This window comes from Engystomops pustulosus, chromosome 1 (assembly GCF_040894005.1).
Source record: "Engystomops pustulosus chromosome 1, aEngPut4.maternal, whole genome shotgun sequence".
Taxonomy (NCBI): domain Eukaryota; kingdom Metazoa; phylum Chordata; class Amphibia; order Anura; family Leptodactylidae; genus Engystomops; species Engystomops pustulosus.
The window spans coordinates 256,808,825-256,832,908 of NC_092411.1; the positions used below are offsets into that span (position 1 = coordinate 256,808,825).

The following is a 24,084-nucleotide window of genomic DNA, read 5'->3' on the forward strand; positions in this document are numbered from 1 at the left end:
AGAAATCAGCTTTGTGGTAGCACATTAAAAATAGACCTTTCCATAGCAAAATATGGAAAAATATATAAAAATAGCAGCAGGCAGCTGCCAGGCAAATTACATGCAAAATACCTACTGCTCATCACAAGCTACTGGCATCACATCCCTGTAATCTGGATTGTAATTCCTGATGTCTCCTGTGGACTTTACTTTCAGTACATACAGTAATCTTTACATTATAAAATGTACACATGTGATTTATCGCATTGTCACATGTAGTGATGTAATAATATTGTAAAATACATGAAAAACCTTGTTACTTGGAACTCACCCAAATGTCTTGATGACTTCAAGCTAAAAATAAAGTAAAAGTGCAATTACTAATAATTAGCTGTTACTATAAAGAGCCCAGGTGTGTAATAACAGGAAGCTGTATAATAATCATATACACACATACTGTGGCTAGAAGCAAATGCCATGAGGGGGCTCACGATAGAGCAGATGTACAGATCTGTCCAGTATATGGGAATCGGCTCTCTCCATGACTTTATAGTAGTAAGTGGAGGATGTGATGATGTTCTGCACTAGTTTGCTGTACATTAATGTGCATGTTCTGCCTTGCTACAGAGGTATTCGGGAGGAGCAGACCAAGTACAGACAGATAGTCTGATATAAGGGTGTGAATAGGTGCTGCGGAAGCAGGCCACATCTAGTGCAGTAAATCCATAACAAATTTATTTAGTGACAGTTTCATGTACTGTTAATAATAATCTTTATCTATATAGCGCCATCATATTCCATAGCGCTTTACAATTCATGGGAGACACATACAAATAAAATAAGACATCTATATAAACATATAGTCATACGCTACAGTAGGAGTGAGGGCCCTGCTCCCAAGAGCTTACAGTCTACTGAGGACATGGAAACTACAGATCATTGCACAAAATAAAAGCCCTCAACTCTCCTCCATCCTCTTTAGAAACGGTCCATAAGTTTCAGTTATATGGCACCGCATATGGACCACACCAAACGCGAGCCCTCACCTAATGTAAATAAAAAAGTCATGGGTTTAAGAAGGTTAAAAATAAAAGTGAAAAAGACAAATGAGTCTTCTAAGGGTTATACTAGTAGTTGTGCACACATAGCGATTCCCACAGCAGTGTGATCTAGGTAACTGCAGCACTACACGTATAGTGAGTACCGGATCCCCCTTTCAAAACTTATAGGGCGCGCTCCCTCCATGCCCCTCCCCTATAGGCGCGCCACCTCTATGGTCCTCCCCTGTAGGGCGCGCCCCCTCCATGCTCCTCCCCTGATAAGATGGCGGCGGGGAGTAGACAGGACGCTGTGGATGCGTGTAACCCCGCCCTCCTCGGAGCCCCGCCCACTGTGTGCCCCGGTGGCGGCGCTGAGTGACAGGCGGGGATATTGCGGGCGGCAGAGCAGAGATGTCTCCGGCGGTGAAGCCCGAGCTGTTACCCTGGAGGATAGTCCGCAGTGCAGGTAAGTGACCTGACTTCTGCCCCGCCCTGACTCTCTCTCTCTCCCGTAACTCCTCAGCCGGATGCTTGGAGCCCCGTGTGTGCAGGCGCCTGTGCACACTATACGGCTTGTGCAGTGCGGCATCGCTGTGCAGGGTGTGGTGCAGGGTACCCTGGCAGTGCCCGGGCAGGGGTGGCACAGGAGAATGCATTGCCTGTACGGTCTATTGCTGTTGGGTAAGGGGAGGTATAGCTGCAGCTCTGTATAAGTTGTGCCCACCTGTGATGGGGTCAGTGCATGTAACAGGTGATTTCTAATGCCAGTGGTGTGAATAGCGCCATAGCCAAGTGACTTCCTGATATGGGATTATTACTGTCCAGTTATCAGGCATCCGGACCCTCCTCTCATACACTTGTGTGTGGGGTACATGGGGTCATCAAGATGCCATCAGAAAACGATAGCACAGCCTGACCATCAGCCATTGTGAATGGCCCCCACCCTTGGTTTGTCTGTCTATACAGATCTAACTCAGTCTATAATCTGTGTATAATACCTTTTATATTATGTGTCTGTATATGTATCTAATCACTGGAATGATCCGTCTATATACGTATTCCTATATATCAGTCTGTAAATGTATCTCATACCTGGACGTGTTCTCCGGGAGCCTGACCATCAGCCATTGGGAATGACCCTTAGCCCTGGTTTATCTGTCTGTATATAATCTCCTATTTGACTAAGATCAGTATCCTCTACTCTATATATTGTCTGTCTGTGTGTGTGTGCGGATCCCCAACCTATATACTGTCTGTCTGTGCATTCCTTTCTGTCTGTGAATGTATGGAATACCTGGATGCCTCTCTGTGCATTTATGAGTGGGATGCATGACTTGCCTTAAGAATGTTACATACATGGCCATAGTTATGTGTTGACACATTTTTGGGGATTTACTAATTCTTGGGCAAGCACGACTGTCGGCATCAAAGATCAGTCTCCGGAAAGCACAGCCCGATGTATTAAAGTGGCAGAAAAATGCCGACATTAATGAAGTGTGCCCCCAAATCTTACATGGCCTGCGCCTTAATTTTGCTCTCTGACCATTTTTTTCCTGGTCCATTGTGTGCCTAAATTTGCGCCTAAAAATGCTGATAAAATACACATAAATGTGACGGATAATGTGGAAAAGTTAGGCCACGCCCACTTGCGCAAAACAAAAACACAGAGGTGTAAGGATAGTCAGAAACATCTGGCGCAAACTCATTATAAATCGTCCGCAACAGTTCTGCACCCAAAAAAACAGAAGATCCCGGCATTTTTAGGCGCAGATACGATAATACATGTCTCCCAGTGTTACTATGTGTATCTCCTGGATAGAATATGTTCTTCTCCAAAATACTTGATGTGCTGCTCTGCGATTGCTCATTGGTTAATACTATCCTGTGTATGATCTAGACATCCACATAAATAGTGCAGGTTTATTGGATCTTGCACTGGTTGAGCTGAAGTCTCTGATGTGCGGCTCTGCAGTAAATCATTGGTTAATTCTGCCCATTGTTCTCCTATCTGTTAATGATTCAGACGTCTGCTAGTATTGTAAAGGATTATCAGAAGTTCTGATAAGTGCTGATCCATCATGCTTTGTACACCCAGCTGCTTTGTCTTCCTTCTGGACAGGAGGTGGACATTGATCTTCACATCCAGGCGGCTCTGTGTACATGATCCAGCCCCCTCCCATTGTACGGGTTATGAGGTCAGAACCTGTTACACCTGTTACCTGCTGCTTATTTACTGTAAAGCGGACATGTATTGTCTCTAATGATAACCCGAAAGTCTGTGTGATACCTGGTACAGACGGAGAACTTAGTCCTGTGTATCGTGGTGAGCAGAGATGTAATCCAAGTATCAGCATTCGCCAAACATTCTGCATGGCACCTAATGCAAAATTGATAAATCTTTATACTAATCAAAACCATATGGTAATAAAAGTGCAGAGGTCATAGTGCAGGGAGTGTGAGTATTGTCACTGCTGGATCCAGCTCTATAGGTGTCACTTGTCATAATAATCCTGCCTGTGATGGCAATGAATTGGCTGCTGACACCTGATCTCAACAGGGCAGGAAGTAAATGGACATGTCTGTAACCCCGGCCATTGGTGGGGGACAATGGGTACACAAATTTTGAGGGAGAAATCCACAGTAGAATTTACAGAGGATCTTCTGTGAAAGAATTGAATTAAGGGTTCTTTGGAATACAGCAGGACACACTATTGTGTTTCCCAGCTGACCTCTGCGCCTGTCAGTTCCTGTGTCCTCCTACCCTCTCATTCCTGTCTGCTTCTATAAGGTATTTGTGTACATTTTTGGAGAAGGCTTGGCCTCCCCTGCCACCCTGCTGTGTGTTCTGGCTTCTCCAGAGAATCTTAGACACCCAGGTAGATGTGTCTGCCTCAGAAAGGATCACAACTCCCATCACCCTGCAGGCGTCCTGTTATGTAACTGCTGTGTAAATAGAGGACGGCAGTCATCTGTATACTTTACAGGGAAGTGCAAGTCACACTGCCATCAGAATTTAGCCCACAAAAACTACCAGCCCCCTAAGGTAGGGTATAAAATGTCCTTTCTAAAATTCCCACATTTATGTGAAATCTCACTCATTTACCTGTAATAAATACACACACACTCAGGCAAATATGACTCTTCTCCCCTCATTTTCACATGAGATGAGTCAAGTTTACAGGCTGCAGTGATAGTGTCACTTCTGAAGCCCCTATCTTATGGACCTACAAATAGGTCATATTAAATATGATCTTTTTAGATGGATCCAAACTTGTGGCTGTGTGATACAGGCCACAAAAGACATACTGTAGTTGGAACTAGTTCCCAACTAATTTTTAACTACCTGTATGGCTACATTCACACATGTATGTATATACGTCCCCCATAGCAATGGGCGCATGGTACCGTACGGGAGAAAGATAAGACATATATGTCCTATCTTTTGGAGGAATATGGCGCCGTGCACCATATATTACTATGGAGAGGGGCAGGGGTGAGCGACACTCGCATGCAACCACTAGTGAGAAGAGTCATATTTGCCTGTCTTTGGGGGAAGATTTCACATAAAATAGGGAATGTTATAAAGGACATTTCACACCCTACCTGAGGGGGCTAGAAGTTTAGTGGACTAAAACCTGGTGAAGGTTCCCTTTTCCCTAAATTATAAGCCCTTCCTTTGTTACTCTAAAATTCACACAATTTGTAAATAAGAAATTGCATGTAACAGCAGATTTTGTTTCCCACAGTCTATTTCTATGATGTTCTTGTATGTGGGCAGCAGTGTTATCTCCCCAGTGCAGGGCACATCAGGGCGCTATCTGCACATTACAGAGGTGGGGATAGCTGCGTCCTGGGAATCTGGAATTTGCTGCACGCTGTTGGCGTAAATGCACATGTCTGCTCTACCGCGCTATTCGGATATGGAATGGGACCCCCAATCTAATGGATTGGGAATAATATTAAATCTTGGTTTAATGACTAAAAGTTAATTTTTTATTTTGTAGATTAAGCAATGTACACGTGTGGATGAGTAACATGGATTCCTCTTCTCCACTAGATTGTAGCTTGCCCTGTGATACATTATATCACATGGTTCCTTCCTCTTCTCATGGTCTGATATGACTTCTCTGTATAGAGGAGCGTCCATGATGCTGGGTGCAGGCAGGAGGCTATTATTACTTCTAAAAGTTCCTGCTTTTTAACTTGAGGTCATTTCAAGTGAAGCCGCTACAGGGACAGAGGAGGGGGGAACAAGCGAGCGGCCACAGCTGTTCTCTGTCGCTGACTGCTCTCAGTTTATGAACGTCAGCAGAGGCTCAGTGTGAACACGTCAAAGGGGTTTTCCTGGTCTGTGTATTTGATGGTGGTGCTCTTTTCATGCAAAACAATTTATAACTGTGGTCGGACTGTCCTGCTCTATAACAGACTTCTTGCAGATAGGACATATGTAAAATCTGCTCAGCTCCTCCTGCTCTATAACATGCTGCCTGCAGATAGGACACTATGGAGAATCTTCTCAGCTTCTTCTCTATAACATGCTGCCTGCAGATAGGACACTATGGAGAATCTTCTCAGCTCCTTCTCTATTACATGCTGCCTGCAGATAGGACACTATGGACAATCTTCTCAGCACCTCCTGCTCTATAACATGCTGCCTGCAGATTGGACACTATTGAGAATCTGCTCAGCTCCTCCTGCTCCATAACATGCTGCCTGCAGATAGGACACTATGGACAATCTGCTCAGCTCCTTCTTCTCTTTAACATGCTGCCTGCAGATTGGACACTATTGAGAATCTGCTCAGCTCCTCCTGCTCCATAACATGCTGCCTGCAGATAGGACACTATGGACAATCTGCTCAGCTCCTTCTTCTCTTTAACATGCTGCCTGCAGATTGGACACTATTGAGAATCTGCTCAGCTCCTCCTGCTCTATAACATGCTGCCTGCAAACAGGACAGCATGTACAATCTGCTCAGCTCCTCCTGCTGCTCTATAACATGCTGCCTGCAAACAGGACAGCATGTACAATCTGCTCAGCTCCTCCCGTTCTATAACATGCTGCCCGCAGATTGTACATAGCGTCCTATCTGCTCAGCTCCTCCTGCTCTGTAACATGCTGCCTGGATATAGAACCTGTATATAGACTGTATTCTGTACTGGAAGGACTTGCTGTGGGTTAAAGGGTTTATCAGTAAGTAACAGATTTCCGGCTCGTGTAAAGTTCATGAATTGTATAGAAAGGAGGTAAACAGCATGGGAGGGGATGCACATAAGAAGTGACACATGATTGTTTCTAGGAATGAAAGCCTTACAACACTGCACACATGATGGTTGATTCACCCTCCTACTATTCATGGCTGCTCATTTTCCATTACACCTCGGAGGGGTCCGTGTCTTGTGTCACTTTGTATTGTTTGGCTTCCTGCTGTCGATCCGATTATACAGGGCGTGTACTGTTACTATAGTTCTTCATCTCTCCTGGAGTCTTTGGGGAAAGAATGTCTTATATCTATTAATGATTATATTTACACTTTCTATTGTTTGTAGGTTTTATATCTTCATGTTACTATTTTAGGAATTTTTATTTGGACTCTTTTATTAGTTTGGGGAAGTCCAATTGTTCTCCTTAATGGGGGAGGGGCGTCTGTCATATTCATTGACCCACGTATTGATAACATATGTACAGCTATAGAATATGCCTTCAATGTCAGATCTGTGTTCATACAATGGATTTCTGCAGCAGATGTGCTTTGGATTTGAAGCAATAGGTTAGCCCGATTGATATCCAGAGGGATAGACTTCATGACCTTAAAGGGGTTGTCCGGAGGTTGGCTGCTCTTCCTTAAACCGTGCCACACTTGCCTATAGTGTTTGCCTGTATTACAGCTCGCCTGTATAGAAATGATTGGAGCTTAGTTGCAATACCATGGTCAGGTGTGGTGCTGTTTTAGGAAGAAAACAGGCATGTTTTTCAACCTCCGGACAACCCCTTTAACTGATAGGTCTCCTATCTGCAGTTTTGACAAAAATAAACAGCAGAAAATAACCTATGCATTTGAATAAGATTGCAGGATCCCCATTTGCATGCACGAGACTGCAGATTGGACATGGTTCTCGGCACAGAATACACACCAAGGTTCACATGTAAATACTGACATCTGAACATAACCATTTATTCAGTGGTTAGACTTCTCAGAAGTTATTTTGTTGCAGTAGGATGGTTTGCCAAGTATATATTGTGTGAACTGAATGAAATATTGTATTTATTTGTTGCTTTGTCTCAGAGTCTGTCCCATCCGTTGACCCTTTGGCTTCGATGCCGAGCACAAGTGACACGGGTAACACTCCTTCCGGCGGCCATCCAGAATACATTGCCTTCTACTTGGTGCCCGTTTTCTTCATCATGGGTCTGCTCGGAGTCCTCATCTGTCATATCCTTAAGAAGAAAGGCTATCGCTGCACTACAGAAACAGAACCAGAGGAGAAAATATCTGCAGAGAAAATCGGTATGTTACCCCTGCTGTAGGTCCAAACTGCTATTAGGCTTGTCTATAGTGGCCATGGTCGTGTTTGGTGACATGTGGAGTCATCTATGGCACCCCTTAATGAAACGAGCATGCAATGCTATGTCAGGGGTGTGTAGCCTTTCTCTCTTAATGAAATGTGACACCAGTTCTGACCCTAGTAAACTGCAGACAGTACTAGGTATAGGGCCTGGAAAGAGATGGGTAACCATACTTTTGGGTGTGTAGTAAGAAGCAGAAAGTTTGTGAAAAAAGAACTTTGAATTCACGTTTGTACAGGACTGTTCTCTGGGTGGGTCTTTACACCTGAAGAGCTTTCTGCTTTTTGCAACAAACTGTTCCCCAGCCCCTCCCCTCTGCTCTTAGTTACTGCTGTAAGTATCCAACCAAACTTCTAATAGACTTTACTACTAATAGCAAAGGGGAGGAGCTGTGGAGCAGCAGACAAATATTTAGGATATAACCCCCACCCATAACCCTTGCAAGAGCTTCAGAGTTCACAGAGTCATACACAAAGGTATGATTACACAGATCTCCAGGGACAATACCTATACCTATTAATAACATACTAATAACTATGTCTGAAGCTTTGTATGGTCAAGACTGCTGAAAGATTCCTCTTAAAGCATTTTTTGAGCTTTTACCATTTCTATGTTCAGAATTTTGTGTATATATTTTTTAGAGGAGCTGTTGATTATTATGTGTATGTTACATGGTGTTCTGTTAGCCGGAACCTGTGTGTGTGTTTAGCGAGTATCTAGTCTCCTCATGATCAGGATACCGGCAGTGATCACATCATTCACTCCAATACATAGAGGAAAAACAGCACCGGAGTCTTATAAAAGCCTACATCTGGCGGATAAGGTCTTTCTGCCTACTGAGGGCTTATAGCCATGATTGAGTCACCGCTACGTTGTCCCCTGCAGGCAAATACATAATGAAAAAACCTTAACTAAAATTATCACCTTGATCTTAAGGGAGACTACAGCTTTACTCTGCAGCTTTTGTATCTAAATTTTACATTTGAGATTTACATTTAAGATTTGAACAAGTATCCTCCGTATGATGAGGAAAATTAGATTTGCAGTAATATAAAGGCTTCTAGTCCTTCTCTGGATCCCTGTTTCCGCTTTATAGCTGGTCCGGAAGAGTCAGTGGTCCTATCCTTCCCCTGTGACCACTGATTGCTGCCAGTCACGTTACCAGTGATACTTTTGTCCCTCCAGGCCCCCCCCCCTTTCCCAAATAATCTGGAAAACCACTTTAGATTTTGCTGTGAAGCTGGAATGCTTTTTACATTTTAAACACAAATGTATTGTGTGGACTGAACCCTGGTACGGGAATCCAAGCATCGTACAAGGAGTCCCTGCTTCTCCACTGGACCACTACACGATATTGTGATCCTCATTACGATGCAGTTGTTCTCAGGGAAGCAATTACTCCCTGCATCATATGGTGCAGTGGTCCAGCGGATAAGCAGGGACTCCTGGAATCATGTATAACTACCCTATGCTGATTGGACTCCTGTACCCAGAGCAGTGTTCAGTCTGTGAAGTGTGAACAACCCGCTGTTCTGGGTATAGTAATATATGAGTCCGTGGACCACTGCATCATATGGTGCTGGGAATCCCTGCTTCCCTGAGACTAACCGCATCGTCATCATGATCACAATATTGTGCAGTGGGGAAGCAGGGACTCCTTGTATCATGTATAACTAGAATGTTTGGACTTTTGTCCCTGAGCAATGTTCATGATGTGTGGATACGGTATTTTTCACGGACCAAACATGTTTTTGTGAGTGAGCTCTTATCCTGACCTCCACCACCATCAGAAGGGATTACTCCAGTATACATGTTATGTGTATGGCAACATTAGATTGCTTGGTTATAGACTATAAACCCATGTCAGCCCTGAGGTGTCTAGTAGACTCGCATGTTGTGTCAGGTTTCTGCTTCACATGACATTTTACTCCTGCACTTCTATCCTGTGACCCAGGGGGAGGATGTGCCGCCTCTGTTGTGGATTCAGGGAAGGGGAGGTTTTGGCTCCTTCCTCTTGCAGCCAGTAAACTGGTTTGATCACATACGGGAGACGGGATGAGAACACGTGTTGCTATTGTACATGCAGGATCTGGATCCTAAATAAAAGTGGCTTAGGTCAGATATTTTGTAGCATGAAACTGGGGACAGATCAGTTATGGCGTCTGACATTTTACCAGATTAAAAAGTACAGCTACCACTTTAAGGCCTCAGTTGTGTTTACAGGCCGCAGACAGCGGAAAGTTTGTCTTGATTCGGATGGTTGGATAAAGGAGGCTGAGCCTTTAGCCCCAAATACGGTCCCTTACAGGGAACTGAACTTTTTCAACAGTACTTTGAAGTAAAATTCAGTTTCTAGCCGAAATATCGTCATGTTGCTTTGTACATGAGTGGAAATGGGGGCGTAAAATATTTTCTTTTTAAATAAATCTTTATTGTGTCCAAAAAAAAAAAAATACAACAAAATTAGATCTAAAGAACAATACAATACAGCACATTTTGTCTATCATAAAAATTTTTCCCCATTGGTTAAATATTAATATTATTTTTTTCCCCCCCAGAGATGCAAGAGAGCGGTGCAGAGGGTAATAATGATACTGTCGGGCAACTTGTGAGCATTATAATGAAAAACGAAGGTATGTCCCTCTACGCTAAGTGTGATGCAGATGGGTATGTGATGGCTAGATTCCTTTACTTACGAACCCTGAAATCATCATGTACAACTATGCTTATTGGACTCCTATACCCAGAGCAACGTTCAGTCTGTGAAATGTGGATGCAACGCTGATATAGGTATAGTTATACATGAGTCCCTGCTTCTCCGTTTGACCACATTTTAAACACGGAACATGAAAAACGAAGTCCACTGCTCCCATACCTGGAGCAGTGGACTGAACACTGTTCCAGGTATGGGAGTCCAAGCATCATAGTTGGATATCATACAAGGAGTCCCTGCTTCTCCACTGGACCACTAAAAAATATTGTGATCGTGATTACTATGCAGTTTTTCTCCAGGAATAGATGAATGGGGCGTAGTTGCAATGCCACACACTGACCATGGTGAGGGGAGGCACTGCTTTTGGAACAAAACCGCCATGTTTTTCTTTTCAACCATGTTTTTAGGTCACGGCCCTATAGATCTGTTTTATTGTACTTTTATGCACGTAGTTGAAATAGCATCAGGAATGTGAAATATATTAAAAGGGTTATCCGAGACTAGCAATAGATTAAGAATGGGCTGGGGCAAGCTTTTTTTTTTTTTTTTTTTTAATATGTGTACTCGGCTCCTCGATTGCTCCTGATGTTCCGCGAAGCGCAGGGAGTGGCGGGCCGGCAGAAAGCCCTACTAGTGCAGCTTCCGTGCCCCTGTGTAAACAAACAGGGGGAATGTCAGGAGCAACGGACAAGGTGAGTACACGTTTGTTTGTTTTTTTTTTAAAGAAAACCCAGCCCTAATTTATTACTGGTCTAGGATAACAACTTTAATGTATTCCACCGGCAATAGGATGTGTCCTGCTCTCTTAGCTCTCTGCAATGAACTGGTCAACAACCTGGATGCTGCATGCTGCCCGGATCGCATGGCCCGAACGCTGCGAACCGGGACTGAACTGACATTCCTAGTTCAGTCCCAGTTTGCAGCGTTCGGGCCCTGCGATCCGGGCAGCAAGTTCATCGCATCACACTTGCAAATGTAGAAGTGGCCTGCACATATCTCCAAGACAGCGTACACATTGCTTTGGTCGATGCCACAGCTGCTGGTAACACCTGATGCTGGATGTTTGCCCCACTAACGTGATATGGATCACCCATCCTAAGGGTGAAGAAACACGTGGCGTTTTTAGGCCGTTTTTAGTTAGTGCGTTTTCAGATCGTTAAAAACGCATGCGTTTTTGACCAGTTTGAATTAAGATAATTGGTCAAACCTGTCAAAAACGCATGCGTTTTTAACGATCTGAAAACGCACTAAAACTAAAAACGGCCCAAAAACGGCATAAAAACGCCACGTGTGTCTTCACCCTAAGGCTATCAATAGCTGGATCCTGGAAAACCCCTTTACACCTCCCAGACCCTAATAGTGATAATTTTCGCTGTAGGTTTGCACTAGGACGGGTCAGTCATTAACTTTCTGAATGTTTACATAGACGCTGAAGGCGAGTTTCCTCTATTGTTTAGTGGTGAATTAGTAAATGCTCAGCCAAGGTCTACTGGAGACAAGACTAGGCAGGACCCAGGTCCGTCAAAGATTAAACCTTTAGTGTCACAGAGATCTTTAAAGGGGTTGGCCACTTTACCTCATTGTTTTTGTAATGTGTGTGGGGGGCAGGATATTGGGTAGTTTACCAATATACATATATTAAATGCTCTGTTCCACTTTCTTGATATGTAAAGTGAAGCCTCCTGTCTTTTACCTCATCAGCCAGAGATTCCTGTCCATAAAATGGCCGCAGTTGGAGGGTCATGTGATCTCTATCTATCCATGAACAGTCGCCCTGCCAGGATCTTGATCTTCTATCCATGATTACTTTTATAAGGTCCTGGCAGGGACACATAAGATCACATATGACCCTCTATCTGCTGCCATTTTGTGGTCATGAATGTCTGGCTGATGAGGTAAACGGAGCAGATCCTCTAATATATAAAGCTGAGGTTCTGTATGTCTGCTAAAGCAATCTGTAAAGTTGTCTTTACACCAATATCACACAGCCGGGTTTTAAGCTGAAATTTTCACCCTGCACTTTCCAAAATTCACTTATAAACCTCCATATACAGCAGCCATTGTCTGCTGCTGTGGCAGTTGGAAGCTCAGCTGTGATTGGTTGCTGTTCTCCTATAGGTCATTAATATGAGCTCTGAGCTGTGATTGGTTACTATAGGCAGTGAGTATAAGACACTTATGTGTGAGGTAATATGGATACAGTGATAGGGTGAGATTTAGCAGTAATGTCTGAGGTAAAACTGTTCCAGTTGCCCATGGAAACCAATCAGAGATCAGCTGTAATTTTAAAAACAGCTGTTCAAAAATGAAACTTGAGCTCTGATTGGTTGCCATGGGAAACTACAGCAATTCCTTTCTCGGACACTATTGATAAATCTCCCCAGACAAAATGACGGTCAGAGATGGAGGCGGTCACTGAGAGATACAAATAAAATATTTCTTGTTAGCCCATTCTATTTTGTTATAGCTATGGGCAGTAATTTCCTATCCTGGGCAAAGCTAGTTTAATATATTGGTAAATTACCTAATATCTTGCCCCCCCTCCTCACACACACTTACATATGTGGCCCTTTTCATCCCTGAGAAATCGCTTCTTTTCATTTTGTTGTGGGTAAACGAAGCAGTTCTTCCGCTTGAGGGAGAGTCTAGAGATTGCAGATTCTTCGCCCACATCCCCTGCTATGCCACATAACTTTTATGTCAGGGTCCGCAGCAGTAAATTAGTGACATAAATTAACTCTATCCCCCGTTCTGTTATACGCCGTGCTGTGTATAGAGCTACACAGAGGAAAGACGTCTTATCTCACTGCACCTTTGCTTTCTCCTAATCTTCCATTGGCAAATCTGCCGCCTGCTTAGTTTTTGGCGTATTGAGAACATTTTTTGAAAGGACTTGTCCAGGATGTTATGTGATGATAACTTGGCCACGGAATAGGCAGATAATATCAGATGGGTGGCCAGCGTCCTCATCCGTCGGCTGGTCATCCGTGGTGCTGGGAGATCAATGAAAAAGAAGACCCCTTTAAGAGATTGAATTTACAGAGTGATTTCTATTATTGGAGTCTCCTACTTGTATGTGTGAAGATCTTGTAATGGAGCAGAGAACCTAAATCATAGTCCCTAGAGAGGCCACTTTGCCACCCATTATTACCCCATACATTTTTGGGTTGGCACTGTGATCTACCCCCTTGTGGACAAAGCAGGAAATGTCCATTCTCATTGATAAGGACTCCTCAGTATAGGCAGTGGTTGTATAGTCCTAGTATATGGATGTATTACATCAGTTCATCATATATACAATGAGTATAATGACTTCTTCCTTGTCTTTACAGCAAACGCTGATGTCCTGAAAGCCATGGTGGCCGACACTTCAGCGATGGGAGATAACAGCTTGTATGATCCTGAAAGGTAAAATCTGTCATAAGTTATCGTAAGCCCATTCTGTGGCGAGATACTACATTATTATTACAGGATATGGCTATCAGTATTCTGTTTGAGAACATAGGTTTTATACAAAGCATTGTTATAGGGGTTGATGTCCGATCTATAATTTTCGATTGGTTAGTCTTTTCACTGGGGACCCCTGCTAGAAGAACAGCTCTGTTTTCTGTATAGTGGCCGCGGTGTGTTACTGCAGAAAGCCAGGTGGCTACAAGCTGCTGCATATAAAGAAGATTTATATGCAGTAGCATTTGAGCTAATAAATGTTGTTACTTATAGTATAAAAAGTTATGCATTTTTATAGAGTGACAGGAAGCAGAGATCTAGAAAATCATGAGGAATTGATACTGGAAGTATATTGAAAGATTGTATAATTTTTATAATAACATTAATTTGCTGAAATGAGAATACCACTTTAACTTCTTCATTCTCAGAATTTGCAGGTGTCCAGGAATTGGAACACTATAAATTGCCCTCGGCGGTCAATGGAGCCCATATCCGAACATTATAAAACTTAACTTTTAATATCACTTTATTACAATTAATGCAAAAGTGATGTGATATTTGCCTTTACTTGGATATGACAGCGCCATCTCTAAGGTCTCTAGATATATCTATCTGATCCAAGTAAAGGCTCCCAGTGGGAACTAACTACACATTCTCACTTTACATGTATAGGGATAATTGTCCTACGACAAGGAGATTTATTATACAATACTCGGGCAAACTGTAATTTTAATCATCATTTTCTGTTGAGCAAAAATCACAACACTACTTTTGCATTAATTTAAAAAAGTGATATTAAAGGGGTTGTAAGGTGGCAGACATTGCCCTGCATGTTGCAGACAAACAAAAGTAACTCCATATATGAATTCAATGCTATCAGTGATTTTAGGTATATTTACAGATAATGAAATCTGAAGTTATAAGGCCAGCTTTTGTTTATACTACTTCATCTCCTGGGAAACGACAACTTCACAGTCCCCAGCGCTGGCCGTGCATGGGGCATCTATGTGCCTGCATATGTGCTGCACACAGTGTAATTCTCTGTGCAGCTTCCTTCCTTGTATGGACAGTGCCCGCCTCCGCCTCCTCTACAACACAAGCCCAGAGCTCTAGCAGCCAATCGCTGCTGTGCTGTGCATTCTGGTGGGAGTGAAGCGTCATGGGACTTGTAGTCTCAATGCAGAGTGCGGAGGCCATCTTGCTTCTTCTGTTCCTGCCTCCAGTAATAAAGAGGTAATTCTTTGTAAAAATCGCAATTTCCACAATATTTTAGTGGAAGGTATTGTAGTAGATGGTGTAGAGGGTGTATTTGTCACACCCAGGAGTTTGTTTTGGAGGTTCAGGGACCATACAACCCCTTTAAAAGTTACTTTTTACATTGTTTGGATATGGGCTTCATTAACCTCCGAGTGGGATTTATAGTGTTCTGAGTTGATTAATACTGCTGTGACATTGGTCCTGTTCCTTAGTATAGAATATTTCCAGAGATTGGACCCCAGCCTTGATATACTTTTTTTTAAGGGAAAGTAGAGCTTGATAGACTTTGTTATTTTCGGCACTCCCGTACAATCTCCATTAGGCCAGGCCACAGAAAGACCACAGGCAGACAGACCCCTGTATTTGAGATGCTTGTGGGCCTCATACAAAAAATATGGTGGTAAGTTGGTTCATATTAAATCATATCAAAATGCAAGGGGGTAATGTCTCAGTCTGGAGAAAACAAGGTTTAATCGCCAGAGGCGACAGAGCTTTTTTACTGTCAATCTGTGGAATAGCCTGCCTCAGGCGCTGGTCACAGCAGGGACAGCAGAGAGCTTCAACAAGGGTCTAGATGCCATTTTACATCTAAATAACATTGATGGTTATGTTATATAGAATTGTTTCTCCTAAATCCCTTCCTCATCAAATCCCTTCCCTTCCTTGGTTGAACTTGATGGACAAGTGTCTTTTTTCAACCGTATAAACTATGATACTACGATCCCATGATCGATTTAAGTCAAATCAACAACCTTGTAATAGTGATCTCCACTCCCAGAAGCATCCGTTTTTTGTTTTTTTTTCTACAGCTGGGAACCCAACTGGAATGGTGATGGCAAATGTGTTTTGATGAGATGTATCCTGTAATATCAGTTGTCTGAATCATCTATATTCTACGTATGGATATCCAATGTTAAGTTATACCTTATTCATAGGGGATGGGGTAACTTTCTGACCTTCACTGTTCATGAGAATAGGGGACTTTTTGTTTTTTTAATCTTTTGTAAAGTTAGATTTCTGCACTATGGTAATAAAAAAAAAGCATTGTACAACATCTTTAATATTGTACTTGGCATTACATAATGTTATGTAATATTCATTGCACAATCCATGTAGAAGTAAGCTGCAGGATGATGTTTATTCTCCTTGGATTATTTATTGTGATGTTTCTTAATCTCGGTTTGTTTGTTCTTTCTTTGCTGTGCCTTTGGAAGACTTGGTAAGTGTCTTTCATTTCTGGATGGGAGAAGTGTCTCCGTGTTTGCAGGAAGCCGTCCTCTGGTTCCTGACTTATTCATCCATGACGAGTTTCTGCATGTTTGCATCTCATTTAGTTTCTGTAACAACGTGGGTTACATTGTATTTGATAGCATCTCCACAGAAATACGTATAATTACATGCATGCTTACATATACATTTGTATTCACATGCATGTGCGCGCACACATATACATACTGTACATTTAGGTAGGCACTGCATCTACTGTACCTAATGCAAAGTCTAATTAAAAGGGAACATCTGCCCTCTGCTGGATGTTTTTGGAAATTCATGCACTTAAAGGGGGTTTGCCCATTAACCCCTTAGCGACGCGGCCTGAAAATACTCTAGAGATCGGGAATTTTTTAGCAAATTTTCGCAAGCGGCGGTTTAAGGACCATCATTTTTTCCTGGACACATAGTTAGTTAAAAAGTATTAAAAGTTTTTTAAAAAATTCTAGGTTTTTTTTACTAGGGGTTAGAAGGGGAAAAGTCTTTTTTCATGTAATTTATAGTACATTTTTTTTTTTTTTTTTTATTTCAAATTAACTTTAAAAGAATGAATGAATGAATTCTCTCTCTCTCTCTCTCTCTCTCTATCTATATATATATATATATATATATATATATATATATATATATATATATATATATATATGTATGTGTGTGTTTATATATGTATATATATATATTATAATATGTATTGTCTCTGGCCAATGTCTGTTGGAGTATAGCGGGGGATTTATTTTTTTTTTTTAATTGTATGGGGAAATGTTAATGTATTTTTATGAATATGTGTTAATATTTTTTGTGTGTGTTTTTCCTATACATGTCCACCATGAGGTAATAAAAGACCCTGGGGGACATTTTCACTTTTATTGTTGTTTATTTTTTTTAATTTTGACTTTTTTTTTTTTAATTATCAGTTTTCCCCTGTAACTGTCATTGGCGATACTGATCAGAGCTGTACTGGGTCTATTTGGATCCAGCAGCTATGAATACTATTATCAATAATAATTCATTTACTTGTATAGCTCTCACAAATTACACAGCGCTGCACAGAACTTGCCAAATCAGTCCCTGTCCCCAATGGGGTTCACAATCTAATCAACCTATTAGTATGTTTTTGGAGTGTGGGAGCAAACTAGATGACCCGGAAACCCAGTCTTTAGACTTGGGGTTCACGTGGCCACTGAGTCTCTAGAGCCGGCAGCAGCACCGCCTCTGCTCCTCTGTGAATCACGCTACATCAATATGATGCAGTGAGGAGTGGAGAAGGAAGAAGCGGTAATAAACTGCATCTCCCGGACATGCACCCGCTGACGTCAGTCTAAGACGTCCTAAGTCAGCGGCTGTCCGAGAGAGGTTAAAGAAAGTCCTCAAATTTCAATCCCCTAGTGATGTTTACAAAATAAAGATAAATTTCAACCCTTTTCAACTTTCAAATTTCAACTTTTTTAATCAGTTTTAGCTCCTATCACTCAGTGATGGTCAGTGTAAGATTCCAGAGTGTGAGCAGGGACTCTCTAAATATACACTTCATGATCCCTCTGTGCTATGAGATGCTGTATGCTGACAATGTGCTTGGATTATCTGGGTCTAGGTTCATATACACTTTCATTCTTCATAGCTACTTCATAGTTTCCGAACATTCACTAGTATCTGACCCATAGAGAGATGAGGGACATCAGAGATGGATATAACACCCAATGACCTACTGAGCTCTGCTCCTTTATGTAATCAGTAATAAACACACAGCCCGCCCTGATGATCTTGTCTTCATCTTGCAGAGTAAGTCTCTGCACACTGCTGCTTGCCAGCAGGAAGTGCCTGTGTCTGAGCTGCCCTTGTATTGCTGGAGGCAGAGAGCACTGCAGTGTGCAAACAGGAGAAGCTATTCATGAGAAGAATCTGACCATAGTCAGCAGATTTACAGTCATTTCCAAGGGCAACCAAAATTGTAAACACCAGGGATGACAGAGACGAGTTGGAATAATATCTGTGAAATGCTGCATTTTTGTTAATAACAGTGAATTGGAGAACGTGTTATTTTGTTATCCTGAGTATATTTAAGAACCTTTTTTTATGGGAATATCCCTTTAATTTAATTGGTAATCTTTACAAAGCTTTATTTAAAACACATCACTTCTTCAAGGAGCATATTATTGTACATAGCAATTCCTTGCCAAGATTCTTCTATTATAATTTACATTTTTTTTATTATTGCTTTGTTCCTTGTCAACAAATCCTCTTATCTCATTTATCATCTTATTTTCTTCTAGCCCAACCACACCAAACACTCCTATCAGCCCTACTAGCCCCACGTCTCCCGTCAGTCCGCTCACTCCTGGTGGTACCCCATCTAAGCATTCTTGTCGTGGTCATCATCTTCACACAATCGGGGGAGTAGCTGAAAAGAACGTGTGCAGCCGATGTAGCAACAAGCGCTGGAATCTAATGAGATCTCCCCTGAAACCCAAAGAACCAAAGAAGAGCAAACCCGGAGCAGTCACCGTCCTCTCTGTAGGAAGGTAATGTACACATGGAAATAGGATTCACACATACTCAATATGTAACACAAGTACAATCGTCATAAAGGGGGTTTCCATTTTTACTAAAGTTTTGCATAATCCTGAAACAAATGTTGTGTTATACAACCATCATCTGTGGTTCCAGGGTTGTCTTGATCCTCTATTTTTTCATCAGTTTCGTGCAGGCTGGAAGTGTTGGAGGTCATGTGACTCATTTTGGCCAATCAGTGTCCTCAGCTCAGCCCCCAATTATGTTACTTGTTCAAAGTTTCCAGGGCACTATTGCTTCACCCCTTCTGGGATTTGCCTGAATTCCTGGAAACACCATTTAAGGGCCTGTATATTGGCTCATCACTTTCCTGTTATCTAAAAATTTTGGTTTGTGCTGTTGTAAAATAATTTTTTTTTTCTTTCCATTTCATTTGTAGGTTCAAAGTCACAAAGGTGGAGCCGAAGTCTAAAGAAAGGAAACGTCTAATGTCTGACGGAAGAGAAGTACCAATTGTTGAGGTGCCTCCTATGCCGGTCAGCGTGGACACCCGGCAGCGAAGTGGCACAGAGACAGAGGTAGGTGACCCGGGCATTATGTAGTGTGAAGACCCACATTGCAAAGCAAATGTGAATGCTAATTCATCATACATATGGTGAGAACACTTTAACTCCTCAGTGGCTATATGTTATATGTAGGGCTATATGTTGTGGTGTTCAATTGAGAGTTGTAAGCCTCTGTTTCTGCAACTCTTGGTCGGACTTCTAAGTGCCCCATCTGATTATGGTGTGTCCATCCAGCCAGCACTCCATTCTCTTCCTCTAGCTAAGTTGTATTTTGTATAATGATGATGTCTTCTACGGTTCTGTTGTTCTGCCCCCCCCCCCCCCCCCCCCCCCCAAGTGATAGAACCTCTACAGGAGGCGTCAATAGTAGTGGTAGGGCCTCTCTGATTATTGAGCCGGATTTCAAGTATTTTAGATATTGTGGGTACAACCCTTTAATACAGATCCCTATTTTTACCAATCATATCTATAGGTGAAAGTTGTGATTTCTCATTCTTCCTCCTTTTTGTTGTTTCAGCTCCTTCCCTGTTGCTAAAATAACATAAATCTATATTTCATTACAGGATCGGAGTACTGTGTATACATGAGTTCATGGGGTACGTACCGCTTTTTGATATGTTGTTCCATTGTCTCAGATTGTGTCCGATGTACGTAGGTTACTCATATGTCCATGGTGTGTTCTCCATGCTCCATCTGAAGGTTCATCACTGACTGCTAAGTACCCTGGTCCACATCTCTATCCCCCCAATCTTTCTGTCTCGCTCTGACCATCCCCCTTTTGTGTGGTTCTGAACAATAAACCTTGGGGTATTTTCATACTTCTGGGTCGTTAACTAAGTCTATTTGATTAGTTTAATTTCTGATGACAAAAAAAAACCTTTTCCACTTGGCCACAAACCTTTCTAAATTGTAGCCCTGCCTTCTTGATGCCCATGGGCAACAAATACTGTGCTGTGAATTATCTAGTCTTGGGCTGAAGGGTTAAAAGAAATATTCCATAAAAATCTGTCTTAATAATCCAGGGACATTGACTTTTCCAGATATCGATTTGCGCTCAAAATTGAGTTATCGGCGCAACTACTTCATTAGTATAATTTTAAAAGTTAGTAGGAAGGAGACCATGGATAACAAATATAAGAAGGTTACCACAGTCACAGTGCCTGGATATATGAGTAACTGTCCCTGGTTTATCATGATGGATTTTGATGGTAAATTTCTTTTCGCATCCACATTTTTCCTTACCGTTCACAACATTCCCAGGTACCACCCTTCTGTCTCCCAGAAAACATGCATGCACCTGGGCGATTTCGGTCAGTGGCTAGACCATTCTCCTCTGTTGATTAGGTTGACCCCTAGCAATGGTCCCCAGCTTTTTGTACCACCAACAAAAAGGTTAGTGAGCACTGCTCCCTATGCTATAGTTACCGTATTTTTCTGATTATAAGGCGCACCATCAATAAATGCCTGCTAAAACATCTAGGTTCGTAAATAAGGTGCATCGGATTATAAGGATGAATGACCAGCAGGTGGCAGACCTGTGCACAGTTCAAGGCAGCTGTTGTCTGTAAGTACGGTCTATAAGGCGCACCTTTAATTTCTGAGAAAATCGAAGGATTTTTTGTGCGCCATATAGTCTGAAAAATATGGTATGTTTTTTAGTAGTAAATCTACTAGAATTGTGCAATTTGAAAAAAAAAAAGTGAAAAAAAGGCATTTTACTACTACAGTGATGAAGAAATGGGGGAAAAAATTTTGGGGATGATATGATAAAGACAGAAATATAGCTGTGTCTGACGTTGCTGTACAATCACACTTCTGTATTTTTATGTCCTTCTACATCTTCGTCTCGTGTCAGCACTGTGTGAGCGCTTCCATCTGTGAAATGAATTGGCGCGCTTTCCCCTGCTCTGGTTGATCTAAACTGGTCCCATAGGTCTTCACTATTGCTTTACACAGGCCTAGCAGATTACAGCATGTTAATATGACAGCACAGAGTCTCCTATAACTCCAGATTCCCCATCTGAGACGACTAATGTCCGTGTCCCGTGTGACCATGTCATGAATACATATGGCAGTATTATGGGAAGCGTTATATATATATAATGGCGCTGGCAGCTCATTTTCTAATATCACCCTTGTTATCCTTGCAGTACACCAACGGAGGCGACAATGGTCCTCTATTCATCCTAGAAGACGGCGCAGCAGAGATTTTAGAAAGTCTAAGCGGAGGAGTCCTGTGTGCGGAACGCTTCGGTCTTCTCTTTTACCAAAAAGATGGGGAAAATATGGAATTTTTGTATTTTTTAGCAGGATGCTTCTGTAGAGGAAGGCACTTTTTTACATATGTATATAAAAGCTGTATAATAGTATAACACTACATGTACATATAGTAAGGAGAACTAGTGTATACTAATGGGTTGGGGGTTAAGGACAGTATTTTTATGTAGTCGGTATAATTCACATCCTAGTTACAGGCTTCTCACTGTGAAGTGACACCCACCGTAGGGTTAGCTGCTATTCATTGTCCATGTAGTATCAAGCCAAAGGGTTAATTTATAGAATTAATGAGAACCTCGCTGGAGGATTTGAGACCTCAAATTTTGACTAAACTTCCACCTTTTTTTGTGTGTGTGGGGGGGGGGGGGATTGCAGCATAACATGGTAAACTAAATGTGAAGAGTACATTTTTCAGTAGAGGGAGGGGACTCATTCCTGGCTTATTGCCCCCCGGCCAAGTTGTGCCATATCTGATGCATGAAGAGTCTGCAGAAGAAGCCAAGGCCAGGACGTCACACATCTACAAGTCTCTGTAGGTGACCTACCTGGCCGGAGATAGAGGAGTGAGCACCAGGACTCTTACAAGAAACCGCTCCACCCCCATGACTCCTTGGAAATAATTTGAATATATGTTTAAAAAAAAAACCTATTACCGGCCTTTGGGGGGGGGGGCTAAGAAAACAAAATTGAACTCCTACTTCCCTGCCGCTCCCGTTGTCCAGCGCTGACGCCTCTATTTATTTGTATACAGGGGCAGGGCTCACCGACCCGACCTCTGCCACACACCGGATACAGCGTTTGATTAAATGTTATAGCCGGAGACTCTGTAAAAAAGAGACATAGCTCTGGAGAACGAGAGCAGCAGCAAAGGCATTCAATTTTGTTTTCTTGGCCCCCCCATAGCTGATTATATCTATCTATATATCTTTTTAAACATGGACAACTCCTTTAATGCCCTGTTGGCCTGATTATTGTGAACATCCTCCTAAGCCTGTAAAATCTACCTTATACCTGCATTGTATTTTTTTTTTTTTCGATTTCTAATTGATGAACAATTCCAAAATATATTCACTTTGGTAATTCTGTGCTTTATTTATGTGTGTTCTGGATCATTATACATTACAGCTGCTGTCCTGTGCTACAGGGAAACAAGCGGCTTTCAGGCCTCTGTGGTACATACACTTACCATCTGCCTCTTAGTTTAATTAGTATGTGTGTCACTAATTTTATAGCTGGATTTCGGACATAACTTTTGTGCAGATCCAAACCTGTGCTTTGTATTGCAGCTTAGTCCCATCCCATTCATCCCTTGGTTCACAATATGATACAATAGCACTCTATTGAAATTGTTTTGTACATGGTGTCCCAGCAATTGATACATACACAGACAGCATTAACGTTACAGTTACATACATACACTACGAGAGGCGCGTTCTTACATGTTGCTAATTTCTTAGTTGCAAAGAAACGATTACAGAACGGTACAGGTTAACAAGACCACATTACATTACATAAGGTGAAACAATTATAGTAGGAAATACAATGATGACAATAACAAATACACACTTCAGGTGCTCTGATGACGCCATAACTGGTGCTCTTGGCAGCCAGGATCCAGTTCCCCTGCTAATGATGATAGTCAGGGTACTGAAAGTGGGGGTACAGACTAAGTATTAAGCTTGTACCTCGGGGCAGGGGGTGTTACAGAGCCGATGCACAGGCAACCACCTACAGCAGCACCATTCTTGACCGTACGTTCTATTAAGTGCAAGATTAGATTAGTTGGAGGACAGTGTTGAATGATGTGACTTGACTTTTTGCAAATGTAAGATGAGCACTGACAATAAACGGTCACTTCTAGTTCCATTGTAGTCAAATTTTTTTGTGCACTTATAGATGCACTACTACCGGGTGTTAAAAAGAGGGGGATAGAGGGGGGCATGAGGATCCAGGAAGCCTCCAGAAAACAGCAGGGAATTAGTTATGCATTCACACATACCAATACACAAGACCATTGCTTGAGATGGCTGGGGCTTCTGGTACTGAGTTAAGCACACATAGGATGAGAGAAAGAGTGGTGGTGAGATCTGGTAAACGTGATAAAAAGCAGAAGATGACAATGAAGATGATGATGGATTGCAAGATCATATTCGTTAATGCTACATTCTGGTCTAATTCTTTGTGCAGTTATAAATGCACTTAAAAGTATGCACTGTTGGGAAAAGACAGGGGGCACACTGATGGGACAAGGCACTGGAAGTGGTCGAGTATCCTTCATTTTTACAGTCACATGATAGTGGATGGAATTTATACAAATTCCTTCTATGTGCTGTGGTCAGAATCCGCAGCATGTAAATTATTGGTGTTCTCGCTTCCACAGTAGTTCCAACAGTGTCTGAGGAGTATGCTGAGGGAACAGTGGTAGGGTCTTCAGTACTAGGAAGCAGGTAGTTCTAAATTT

The 24,084-nt window shown here is 42.1% G+C and overlaps 1 protein-coding gene across 1 annotated transcript; it reads left to right on the forward strand.

The window, feature by feature from the left end:
* The first annotated feature begins 1,311 nt into the window (after positions 1-1,311).
* On the forward strand, positions 1,312-22,715 carry RELL1 (RELT like 1). Its single transcript, XM_072125874.1, has 8 exons — positions 1,312-1,485; positions 7,306-7,527; positions 10,145-10,219; positions 13,632-13,707; positions 18,543-18,791; positions 19,220-19,358; positions 19,910-19,942; positions 21,497-22,715. Exons 1-7 carry the CDS (start codon positions 1,431-1,433, stop codon positions 19,931-19,933), a joined length of 840 nt encoding a protein of 279 aa, XP_071981975.1. The 5' UTR covers positions 1,312-1,430; the 3' UTR covers positions 19,934-19,942; positions 21,497-22,715.
* Positions 22,716-24,084: the final 1,369 nt, after the last annotated feature.

What these genes read in the sequence shown, in the direction of transcription:
- RELL1 (XM_072125874.1), top strand. Translation starts at nt 1,431, where the DNA reads ATGTCTCCGGCGGTGAAGCCCGAGCTGTTACCCTGGAGGATAGTCCGC. An exon ending in AATATCTGCAGAGAAAATCG is followed by an intron (nt 7,528 to 10,144) that starts GTATGTTACCCC and finishes TTTCCCCCCCAG; the next exon opens with AGATGCAAGAGAGCGGTGCA. An exon ending in GAAGTGGCACAGAGACAGAG is followed by an intron (nt 19,359 to 19,909) that starts GTAGGTGACCCG and finishes ATTTCATTACAG; the next exon opens with GATCGGAGTACTGTGTATAC.